This window comes from Piliocolobus tephrosceles, chromosome 5, assembly GCF_002776525.5.
Source record: "Piliocolobus tephrosceles isolate RC106 chromosome 5, ASM277652v3, whole genome shotgun sequence".
In the NCBI taxonomy this organism is placed as follows: Eukaryota; Metazoa; Chordata; class Mammalia; order Primates; family Cercopithecidae; genus Piliocolobus; species Piliocolobus tephrosceles.
Window position 1 is genome coordinate 67079002 of NC_045438.1, and position 12671 is coordinate 67091672.

Genomic DNA, 12671 nt, shown 5'->3' on the forward strand with positions numbered 1-12671 from the left:
GCTGTCTCAGTCTTCCGCATGTGCTCAGTGGCCTTGACTTGGAGTTTTTCTTTCTCAGCCACAGCACGGCAGCTTGGTGCTACAGTTCTGTTTCCCACCTGAACATACTGCGACTGTGGCAGACAGCCCAGAGCACAATTCTGCTCCACTGGCTGCACCTTCTCGATGCCTTGGTCCTTGTGGAAGTCCTTTGAGCAGAGGATTTTTTTGCCACTTGGTCTAATATGAAACATTCCGCCAGCAACAGTAACTCATGACGTAACTCTTTAACAGTTTCACACCTGTTAAGTCTGGATTGCAGTTCAGTATGATACTGTTTATATGCTTTCATAATAAAATGTATTAACTGGTAGGTAGAAGGTGATTATAGCTAACAGAAAAAAATTACTACCAAAGTCTTTTCCTGATCACAGTAAATACAACAGGATGGAGTTAACCACTCTGCCTCCCAACTGTAAAAATAGTTTTAATAGAAAACTAAGAATCAATTTTCTGGGAAATGTATGGGTATGGAATGTTTTGCCCCTCTACAATTGGGAATAAATGAAAAGTAAAGTATTCTACAGAGATCATGAACCTTACAGTAACATCCTTGAAGGACAAAAGTGATTTGAAAAAGCTCTTAACTAAAGATAAGCTCTATTTTTTCCTCTCTCTTCTCATGTTCTCACATCTCTAGAAGATAGTTGGGCCTCTGGGCAAATTTCTGATGATCCGTGAGTACATAAAATTAATGAAAAGCCAGGCACACCTGTAGACGTTATTTATTAATGTTCAACTTGTGAAATGTAAGAGCATTCCCTTGAAATATAATATTCCCTCATTTTTTTTTTTTTTTTTTTTGTTCATACTACAAATTGGTTTTGGATGTATTAGGGCTTCAAAGAAATAATTTCCAGCTATATAGGGATGGACTCTGGGTCTTTCCATTGAACCAGTAAGTCTCCTGATGGGGCCAGAGAGCCCCATGTCTAGGGGCCAGATGAGCCCCTCACTCCTCAAAGCCGGCCTTTCTGGTGGCCATGACAGTTGCAGATTCCGAGGCAGGGCAGGTGATCCTTTTGTCTTCCTGGATGTGAATGTTATACTTGGCCCTCAATGGTACAGAAGGCCAGGCTAACGGGTTGGTATAAAGAGTGGACACTGTGATTCTGATTCCAAGTGAGGGGTTGGCAGCCAGCTGGCACCGGGTAGTCCCTGGAAGTGGCAGGTTGGGCTGTGCTCCTGTCTGCCAGTGTGTGTACCATGGTGGAAAAAGCAACAAGGCAATGTTGTAAGCACAGGGACTTGCCAGGGGGATTGCAGATTCTCAGCCACAAAGCTTGAAATGAAAGTGAGTCAAGAACTTTTGTAGAAAATTTCCATCTTTCCAGACTGTTAGGGCTCCCTGGTTATAGCTAACAGGACACCTCTGCTCCTTCTAGGATGTGTTCTAAGTGGTTCACACCCTGGTGAGAAATAAGCTCATTCATGGCATCCCCCCCTCTCTGTTTGTTTTCACGGATGTCTTTGCTTTAGCTTCTGAATATACAGTAGAAATAATAGTACAGATGCGGTTTGGGCGAATTGCTCTGGAAAGTGCTTTGAGTTTCTGAGAAATAAAATAAGACAGCATGAAAGACCAGGAGTGATTCCTTTTCATTTCCCCAACATTTAACCCATTGTCTAGCACCTTGTGGTCACTCTCTGATTCCTTTTACTGATTGGATGAAAACATTGTAGCAGGTGATGGTGCTATTAAGCCTATTGATACTCCCTTGAGAGAGCAGTGTTCTTCTCCATGCTCTAAGCAGTGTCGAATCAATTCTACCAAAGTGATTTCCTTCAGGGCACACACTGCAGAGTGGAGTGATGACAGTCCCTTTTCCTAATGAGATTTACTGGACCCTGAAGCCTGCCTGTGCTTGAGGAATGCTGGCGATGCCCCACTGGGAGACCCGCCAGAGATTAAAGGTGATACCCATGTCTTTTTCCCTCATCTTCAGGATCCTTTCTGAGGTTCCCTATGTGGCCTTTCAGAGGAGAGATTTTTTTCATCACTGTGTACTTAAGGACATTATCAAGGTCCTGGCTATGTGTGGGGTACTTCTGTGAGGCTGCAGGAGAAAAGAGGCCTTGGTTACAGCATTCAAGATGCCTGTTTTCTAATAAGGAAGAGATGCAAGTACTGTAACCACAATGTGACACAAAACGTGTAAGGGCTGAAGCTATTGAGATGAAGAGGGTAGACTCTTCCCACCGGAGTCAGGGAGGGTTACACATGAAGGAGGTGGAGTTTGAACCCTGCTTGAGGAAACAATAGGAGTTTGGTGGTTAGGGATGGGAGCGAAGGAACCATTCCAAGTAGAGGAAAAAAAGCAAGATGAAAAGAGGAGGATGGGCTGGATTTGAAGAGCAGTGAGTTTGCAAGAGCTTGGACTGGAAGAGGGCGGGAGGCCCAACTTGGAGGACCCTGGATGTCACCCCAAGGATTGTGAATGACTCTCATTATCCCTTTAATGTTATATAGTAAGTTCCACAGCTCTTCTTCTTCCCCAGCAAACATGGTGGGAGTAGAACAAATTCTTTCACAGAAAAGCTGAAAACTCTTGGGAAGTTGTTACTTAACCATTTCCTTTTGTGTTGAGTCCTCCCTTCATTTTCTCTCAGTGAAAAAAAATGCAAGGATAGGTGAGAGAGTTGGGAGGGTCGGATAGCACTGTGGCTCCAGAGTATAGATAGCTGCCTCAATATAACTGTAGGATGTCCCTCCTGGTTTGATAGGTGAGCTTAAAAACCAGAAACCACTTAGTCCTACTTCCTCAGACGAAATAAACTGGGTTTGTTTCTGTTAAGCTATTATACAATTATGTCTAAATACGATTTATTATTGATTTGGTTTAATGCTCTTAGACATGCCATCTTACTGTTTGTTCTGAGTTTTATCTCATTGTAGATACTCAGCCTAAGTTAATATTTTATGAGACCCAATGATAACTTAAGGCTAAAAATATGATAGAAGCCAGGGCTATTTTTTTGTTTTTTTTGTTTTTTTGGTTTTTTTTCACAGAAATTGGTGCTATATTGAAAGGTATCAATGCCATATGCTTCATTATTTTTTCCAAAACACACGTACTTATTTTTCTTTTTTCTTTTTTTTTTTTAATTTTTATGGTATCTTCTTTTTTCTTTTTTTTTAATTAATTAATTTATTTATTTTTTATTATACTTTAAGTTCTAGGGTACATGTGCATAACGTGCAGGTTTGTTACATATGTATACTTGTGCCATGTTGGTGTGCTGCACCCATCAACTCGTCAGCACCCATCAATTCATCATTTATGTCATGTATAACTCCCAATGCAATCCCTCCCCCCTCCCCCCTCCCCATGATAGGCCCCAGTGTGTGATGTTCCCCTTCTGGAATCCAAATGATCTCATTGTTCAGTTCCCACCTATGAGTGAGAACATGCGGTGTTTGGTTTTCTGTTCTTGTGATAGTTTGCTAAGAATGATGGTTTCCAGCTGCATCCATGTCCCTACAAAGGACACAAACTCATCCTTTTTTATGGCTGCATAATATTCCATGGTGTATATGTGCCACATTTTCTTAATCCAGTCTGTCACAGATGGACATTTGGGTTGATTCCAAGTCTTTGCTATTGTGAATAGTGCCGCAATAAACATACATGTGCATGTGTCTTTATAGCAGCATGATTTATAATCCTTTGGGTATATACCCAGTAGTGGGATGGCTGGGTCATATGGTACTTCTAGTTCTAGATCCTTGAGGAATTGCCATACTGTTTTCCATAATGGTTGAACTAGTTTACAATCCCACCAACAGTGTCAAAGTGTTCCTATTTCTCCACATCCTCTCCAGCACCTGTTGTTTCCTGACTTTTTAATGATTGCCATTCTAACTGGTGTGAGATAGTATCTCATTGTGGTTTTGATTTGCGTTTCTCTGATGGTGAGTGATGATGAGCATTTTTTCATGTGTCTGTTGGCTGTATGAATGTCTTCTTTTGAGAAATGTCTGTTCATATCCTTTGCCCACTTTTTCATGGGGTTGTTTGTTTTTTTCTTGTATATTTGTTTGAGTTCTTTGTAGGTTCTGGATATTAGCCCTTTGTCAGATGAGTAGATTGCAAAACTTTTCTCCCATTCTGTAGGTTGCCTGTTCACTCTGATGGTAGTTTCTTTTGCTGTGCAGAAGCTCTTTAGTTTAATTAGATTCCATTTGTCAATTTTGGCTTTTGCTGCCGTTGCTTTGGTGTTTTAGACATGAAGTCCTTGCCCATGCCCATGTCCTGAATGGTACTACCTAGATTTTCTTCTAGGGTTTTTATGGTATTAGGTCTAACATTTAAGTCTCTAATCCATCTTGAATTAATCTTCGTATAAGGAGTAAGGAAAGGATCCAGTTTCAGCTTTCTACTTATGGCTAGCCAATTTTCCCAGCACCATTTATTAAATAGGGAATCCTTTCCCCATTTCTTGTTTCTCTCAGGTTTGTCAAAGATCAGATGGCTGTAGATGTGTGGTATTATTTCTGAGGACTCTGTTCTGTTCCATTGGTCTATATCTCTGTTTTGGTACCAGTACCATGTTGTTTTGGTTACTGTAGCCTTGTAGTATAGTTTGAAGTCAGGTAGCATGACGCCTCCAGCTTTGTCCTTTTGACTTAGGATTGTCTTGGCAATGCGGGCTCTTTTTTGGTTCCATATGAACTTTAAAGCAGTTTTTTCCAATTCTGTGAAGAAAGTCATTGGTAGCTTGATGGGGATGGCATTGAATCTATAAATAACCTTGGGCAGTATGGCCATTTTCACCATATTGATTCTTCCTATCCATGAGCATGGTATGTTCTTCCATTTGTTTGTGTCCTCTTTGATTTCACTGAGCAGTGGTTTGTAGTTCTCCTTGAAGAGGTCCTTTACATCCCTTGTAAGTTGGATTCCTAGGTATTTTATTCTCTTTGAAGCAATTGTGAATGGAAGTTCATTCATGATTTGGCTCTCTGTTTGTCTGTTACTGGTGTGTAAGAATGCTTGTGGTTTTTGCACATTGATTTTGTATCCTGAGACTTTGCTGAAGTTGCTTATCAGCTTAAGGAGATTTTGGGCTGAGACAATGGGGTTTTCTAAATATTCAATCATGTCATCTGCAAACAGGGACAATTTGACTTCTTCTTTTCCTAACTGAATACCCTTGATCTCTTTCTCTTGCCTGATTGCCCTAGCTAGAACTTCCAACACTATGTTGAATAGGAGTGGTGAGAGAGGGCATCCCTGTCTTGTGCCAGTTTTCAAAGGGAATTTTTCCAGTTTTTGCCCATTCAGTATGATATTAGCTGTGGGTTTGTCATAAATAGCTCTTATTATTTTGAGGTACGTTCCATCAATACCAAATTTGTTGAGCGTTTTTAGCATGAAGGGCTGTTGAATTTTGTCAAAAGCCTTTTCTGCATCTATTGAGATAATCATGTGGTTCTTGTCTTTGGTTCTGTTTATATGCTGAATTACATTTATTGATTTGCGAATGTTGAACCAGCCTTGCATCCCAGGGATGAAGCCCACTTGATCATGGTGGATAAGCTTTTTGATGTGCTGCTGAATCCGGTTTGCCAGTATTTTACTGAGGATTTTTGCATCGATGTTCATCAGGGAGATTGGTCTAAAATTCTCTTTTTTTTGTTGTGTCTCTGCCAGGCTTTGGTATCAGGATGATGTTGGCCTCATAAAATGAGTTAGGGAGGATTCCCTCTTTTTCAATTGATTGGAATAGTTTCAGAAGGAATGGTACCAGCTCCTCCTTGTACCTCTGGTAGAATTCAGCTGTGAATCTATCTGGTCCTGGACTTTTTTTGGTTGGTAGGCTATTAATTATTGCCTCAATTTCAGAGCCTGCTATTGGTCTATTCAGGGATTCAACTTCTTCCTGGTTTAGTCTCGGAAGAGTGTAAGTGTCCAGGAAATTATCCATTTCTTCTAGATTTTCTAGTTGATTTGCGTAGAGGTGTTTATAGTATTCTCTGATGGTAGTTTGTATTTCTGTGGGGTCGGTGGTGATATCCCCTCTATCATTTTTTATTGCATCTGTTTGATTCCTCTCTCTTTTCTTCTTTATTAGTCTTGCTAGCAGTCTGTCAATTTTGTTGATCTTTTCAAAAAACCAACTCCTGGATTCATTGATTTTTTTGGAGGGTTTTTTGTGTCTCTATCTCCTTCAGTTCTGCTCTGATCTTAGTTATTTCTTGCCTGCTACTAGCTTTTGAATGTGTTTGCCCCTGCCACTCTAGTTCTTTTAATTGTGATGTTAGAGTGTCAATTTTAGATCTTTTCTGCTTTCTCTTGTGGGCATTTAGTGCTATAAATTTCCCTCTACATGCTGCTTTAAATGTGTCCCAGAGATTCTGGTATGTTGTATCTTTGTTCTCATTGGTTTCAAAGAACATCTTTATTTCTGCTTTCATTTTGTTATGTACCCAGTAGTCATTCAGGAGCAGGTTGTTCAGTTTCCATGTAGTTGAGAGGTTTTGATTGAGTTTCTTAGTCCTGAGTTCTAGTTTGATTACACTGTGGTCTGAGAGACAGTTTGTTATAATTTCTGTTCTTTTACATTTGCTGCGTGCTTTACTTCCAATTATGTGGTCAATTTTGGAATAAGTGTGATGTGGTGCTGAGAAGAATGTATATTCTGTTGATTTGGGGTGGAGAGTTCTATAGATGTCTATTAGGTCCGCTTGGTGCAGAGATGAGTTCAATTCCTGGATATCCTTGTTAACTTTCTGTCTCGTTGATCTGTCTAATGTTGACAGTGGAGTGTTGAAGTCTCCCATTATTATTGTATGGGAGTCTAAGTCTCTTTGTAAGTCTCTAAGGACTTGCTTTATGAATCTGGGTGCTCCTGTATTGGGTGCATATATATTTAGGATAGTTAGCTCTTCCTGTTGAATTGATCCCTTTACCATTATGTAATGGCCTTCTTTGTCTCTTTTGATCTTTGATGGTTTAAAGTCTGTTTTATCAGAGACTAGGATTGCAACCCCTGCTTTTTTTTGTTCTCCATTTGCTTGGTAGATCTTCCTCCATCCCTTTATTTTGAGCCTATGTATGTCTCTGCATGTGAGATGGGTCTCCTGAAGACAGCAGACTGATGGGTCTTGACTCTTGATCCAGTTTGCCAGTCTGTGTCTTTTAATTGGAGCATTTAGTCCATTTACATCTAAGGTTAATATTGTTATGTGTGAACTTGATCCTGCCATTATGATATTAACTGGTTATTTTGCTCATTAGTTGATGCAGTTTCTTCCTAGCCTCGATGGTCTTTACGTTTTGGCATGTTTTTGTACTGGCTGGTACCAGTTGTTCCTTTCCATGTTTAGGGCTTCCTTCAGGGTCTCTTGTAAGGCAGGCCTGGTGGTGACAAAATCTCTAAGCATTTGCTTATCTGTAAAGGATTTTATTTCTCCTTCACTGATGAAACTTAGTTTGGCTGGATATGAAATTCTGGGTTTAAAATTCTTTTCTTTAAGAACGTTGAATATTGGCCCCCACTCTCTTCTGGCTTGTAGAGTTTCTGCCGAGAGATGTGCTGTTAGTCTGATGGGCTTCCCTTTGTGGGTAATTCGACCTTTCTCTCTGGCTGCCCTTAAGATTTTTTCCTTCATTTCAACTTTGGTGAATCTGGCAATTATGTGTCTTGGAGTTGCTCTTCTCATGGAGTATCTTTGTGGCGTTCTCTGTATTTCTTGAATTTGAATGTTGGCCTGCCCTACTAGGTTGGGGAAGTTCTCCTGGATGATATCCTGAAGAGTGTTTTCCAATTTGGTTCCTTTTTACCCCTCACTTTCAGGCACCCCAATCAGACGTAGATTTGGTCTTTTTACATAATCCCATACTTCTTGCAGGCTTTGTTCATTTCTTTTTCTTCTTTTTTCTTTTGGTTTCTCTTCTCGCTTCATTTCATTCATTTGATCCTCAATCGCTGATACTCTTTCTTCCAGTTGATCGAGTCGGTTACTGAAGCTTGTGTATTTGTCACGTATTTCTCGTGTCATGGTTTTCATCTCTGTCATTTCGTTTATGACCTTCTCTGCATTAATTAGTCTAACTGTCAATTCTTCCACTCTTTTTTCAAGATTTTTAGTTTCTTTGCTCTGGGTACGTAATTCCTCCTTTAGCTCTGAGAAGTTTGATGGACTGAAGCCTTCTTCTCTCATCTCGTCAAAGTCATTCTCTGACCAGCTTTGATCCGTTGCTGGCGATGGGCTGCGCTCCTTTGCAGGGGGAGATGCGCTCTTAATTTTTGAATTTCCAGCTTTTCTGCCCTGCTTTTTCCCCATCTTTGTGGTTTTATCTGTCTCTGGTCTTTGATGATGGTGACGTACTGATGGGGTTTTGGTATAGGTGTCCTTCCTGTTTGATAGTTTTCCTTCTGACAGTCAGGACCCTCAGCTGTAGGTTTGTTGGAGATTGCTTGAGGTCCACTCCAGACCCTGTTTGCCTGGGTATCAGCAGCAGAGGTTGCAGAAGATAGAATATTGCTGAACAGCGAGTGTACCTGTCTGATTCTTACTTTGGAAGCTTCCTCTCAGGGGTGTACTCCACCTTGTGAGGTGTGGGGTGTCAGACTGCCCCTGGTGGGGGATGTCTCCCAGTTAGGCTACTCAGGGGTCAGGGACCCACTTGAGCAGGCAGTCTGTCCCTTCTCAGATCTCAACCTCCATGTTGGGAGATCCACTGCTCTCTTCAAAGCTGTCAGAGTCGTTTGCGTCTGCAGAGGTTCTGCTGCTTTTTTGTTGTTGTTTAGCTGTGCCCTGTCCCCAGTGGTGGAATCTACAGACACAGGCAGGTTTCCTTGAGCTGCTGTGAGCTCCACCCAGTTAGAGCTTCCCAGCGGCTTTGTTTACCTACTTAAGCGTCAGCAATGGCGGGCGCCCCTCCCCCAGCCTCGCTGCTGCCTTGCAGTTAGATCACAGACTGCTGTGTTAGCAATGAGGAAGGCTCCGTGGGCGCGGGACCCTCCCGACCAGGTGTGGGATATATTCTCCTGGTGTGCCCGTTTGCTTAAAGCGCAGTATTGGGGTGGGAGTTACCTGATTTTCCAGGTGTTGTGTGTCTCAGTTCCCCTGGCTAGGAAAAGGGATTCCCTTCCCCCTTGCGCTTCCCAGGTGAGGCGATGCCTCGCCCTGCTTCAGCTCTCTCTGGTCGGGCTGCAGCAGCTGACCAGCACCAATTGTCCGGCACTCCCGAGTGAGATGACCCCAGTACCTCAGTTGAAAATGCAGAAGTCACCGGTCTTCTGTGTCGCTCGCGCTGGGAGTTGGAGACTGGAGCTGTTCCTATTCGGCCATCTTGCTCCGCCCCCACGTAGTTCTATTTTTTTGTTTTTAAAGCCAATTTTGCTACACTCAAGAGAGCTAAGATTGAGAAATACAAACCCCCATTTGAGCACAAGGCCTACTTCCTTTATTTACCATTCTTATAAGCAATGATGAATTGTAACAAATTTTCTCATTATTAAGTCCATAGCCTTCCAAAGACCATAGTAATCGATTTTTATATTCTTACAAATATTTACAAAGTGGTTATTACATCCCAGGCACTGATCTAAGAACTTTACAAATATCAAGCTGTTTTGTCCTTGTAACAACCATATGAAATAGGTGCTGTTATTATTCCTATTTTACAGACAAGGAAATTAAGGCACAAAGAAGTAAAGTAACTTGTCCAGGGTCACACAGGTAGTATTCACTGCCATTTGAGTAGACATGTGAAGTAAAGGTTGTGTTTGGTGTGTTTGATGTCACTGGGAAAGGGGAAGAACTCGCCTGAGAACTTCCCATGCTGTGCCCTATGCAGAATTGGGTTCTTGGACCATTTTATTAGACGCTTCTCTACAGTTTATGTCAGTAGTTGTCATTCAAGAAACTCAGTATTTTTGCTATGAATGTCTGTAGGTGAACAATTTCCATATATGTACAGCAAGTATACATTAGCTGTACCACAGTCGAGCCCTGAATATTTTCTTATGTTAGAAGATGTGACTGGTAGTAGCATTTCCCCAGATGTACAGCAGTGACTGGACAGTTCATAAGAAATGACATTTAGTCATATGTTCTATAGGCCCAACACCCTGCTAAGCACATCATATGCATTATTCAGTTTAATCTTTCCAACAATCCCATGGAGCAGATCCTAAGAATATCCCCTTTTTATAGATATGGAAACAGAGGCCTAGAAAGGTAATTGAGTGCAGGTTGCAGAGTAGGGATTTGAACCCTGAAACTGTTTCCTGAGCCTCTGGTCTTGACCACTCTGCATGCTCCCTCCCCCTGTGCCATACCAGGGGCCAGGAATGACCACTCATTCATGACTGAGTGCCAGGGCAAAGCCTTTGCTGCTGTCTCAGCCTCCCTCCAGGAGTGGCCGTGTGGCATGCTCATGGCCCATGGCCCTCCTTGCTGGTTGTGGCATTCTCCCTGTGCTGGCCAACCCGGCTGTCTGCTCCTGACTCCTGCCAGTGAATGACAGCTGTTCTTGACAAGCTTCTGTGGTCATCTTGTGGCAGATCTGCTTCATGTCTTAATAGATCCTCCACTCGCTTTTGCTGTTAGCACGTATTGAAAGAGCCAGGTTTCACCCCGTGTCCCTCCACCATCAACCTTCTCCCCAGCTAGGTTCAGCATTTGTGGGCTGCCTGAATGCCACTCCACCCTGTGACTGGGCAGCAGGGAGATGGGTGTGGGCGGAGCAGATGGAAACCCAGGCAACAGTGATGGTGGTGACTGTAAGGAGGGGAGTTTATGCAGTCACGTTAGCTGCTCATTAGGCACCTTGAGAGGCCTATTGATAATGACTTCTACTCTTACTGTTAGCTAGTATTTTCTTCTACACTAAGCATGGTATCCATGGTAGATGCTCGACAAGCATTTGGTGAATGCATGAGCCAGTGAGTGACTGAATGAATGAATTGTTGCCTGGTTCCTTTGATTAAATGGCATCCTAAAAGGCCCCGGGGATGCGTTTTCTCCTGCTGCTACCTGGGATTGTGTTTCCTCCACTCGGCTCTTCCCTCCTGAATGCCTGGCCTTTCTTCCTCTTCCCTTTTCTCCTTTGCGTGTCAGCCCAGGGAGTGGCTGGACTCCATGGTGGAGGCAAGAAATGTGTTTTAGGTGATATTACAGATGGCGATAGGTTCCATAATTTTAGAGTAGAAGTATTCTTTGGGGAAATTAGGAGTTAAATCAACTTTCAAGGGCTAATATGAGACCCAAGCGCCCACGTATGATATTAATGTAGGAACATGCGTTTTGAGTCCTAAACAGACTGTGGGGCAAATCCCTGGGAACTGAATATGTTTGAGCAGCTCAGATCATCCATCAGCACGTGCAGTGGAATCTGTCCCTCATCTGTGCTCCTGACTGAGAGTCTCTTCTTGACTTGGTGGTTTCCCTGAGATGCTGGATTGAAATAGAATGGTTTCTGGAAATTGTGTTCTTGGTACTAGTGATAGATTCCTACGGTTTTGTTTTCCAGTTGGAATTTATAATTGATACATCACACCAGTGTCTGGGCAGACTGTGCCTTCAGTGGTTTTCCCTCCTGTATCTTTCCACAGATGTGTCATCCCCACACCAGCGAGCCTCTGCCAAGATGAAACCGATAGAAGAAGGGGCAGAAGATGACGACGAGGTCTTTGAACCAGCATCTCCAAATACATTGAAACTCCATCAGCTGCCTTGATCAGAGAGAGAATTCAGATTACCAAGACGGAACGTGTCTTGAAGAGATCCTGAAAAATACCAGCACTTTTTCGTGGCTTTTAGGTTATTCTGCTTTAGTGCATCCAGAGTGGTAGCATCTGAGGGAGGAAGTGAGGAAGGGTCCAGGATAAAAGGGTTCTTTCACTTACCCTTTTTATTAGTCAGCTTTTAAAGTAATTGTTTTACTGAGCCTTCTGACTATGCCTTGTTCTCTTTTGAGATATATATTTTCACAGTCTTTTCTAGATATATTATTGTTTTAACTTAACAAATCTTAGCAATCTCTCAATGCCTTTTCACTTACTTTTTTCCAAGTTGTGATTCTTTTTCCTCACAGTCTTTTTTGTTCCACGGCAATGGGGTTGTCCATTTGATAATTTTAACAAACAATGTAAGTTTAAATTTGAGGCCAAGGTAGCATGAAAAAGCATGGAATCTCAAACTTTATTCCATATTTTTTAGCGGGACGTTTTAGAGAAAGGTGTGATTTGACTGGTTTTATTTTTCTCCCAGGCCGGAAGTATTAGCCCACTGGATCACCTTACTTACTTGGGCTCTGTGTCGATAACTTGATAATGAATACAGCTCTCAGACTTGACTCACATTACCCTTGTATTATGCCGTTTATAAACTGCTCTGAAACCTGAAGCTGGAAAGATAACAGATGGGTTTCTGAGCATGGGGTTAACCTCCAGCCAAACTCAACTTCCTTGGGATTTGGAGTCAGCTTGTCCTTGCACACACTGGTGTGGGAAACACTTTATGTAGATTGGGAGGACAGGGGAGTTAAATGGCTGGGCAGGTGCCACAGGATGCAGTGACTGAAAGATCCGCTTCATTCTTTGGTCTGTATTCTGAAGTTCCAGATTGTTCATCTAGAGGCAGAGACGTTGCTTTTAAAAAAGTGCCAGATGCCCCA

General features: G+C 42.3%; 1 protein-coding gene across 1 annotated transcript in view; it reads left to right on the forward strand.

Moving 5' to 3' along the window:
- Window positions 1-11990, forward strand: part of BVES (blood vessel epicardial substance) — a 42624-nt gene extending 30634 nt beyond the window's left edge. Inside the window, exon 8 of the mRNA XM_023205834.2 lies at window positions 11608-11990. Coding sequence (XP_023061602.1) covers window positions 11608-11732 — 125 coding nt within the window. The 3' untranslated portion in view covers window positions 11733-11990. The remainder of the gene's footprint in view (window positions 1-11607) is intronic.
- The last annotated feature ends 681 nt before the right edge of the window (window positions 11991-12671 follow it).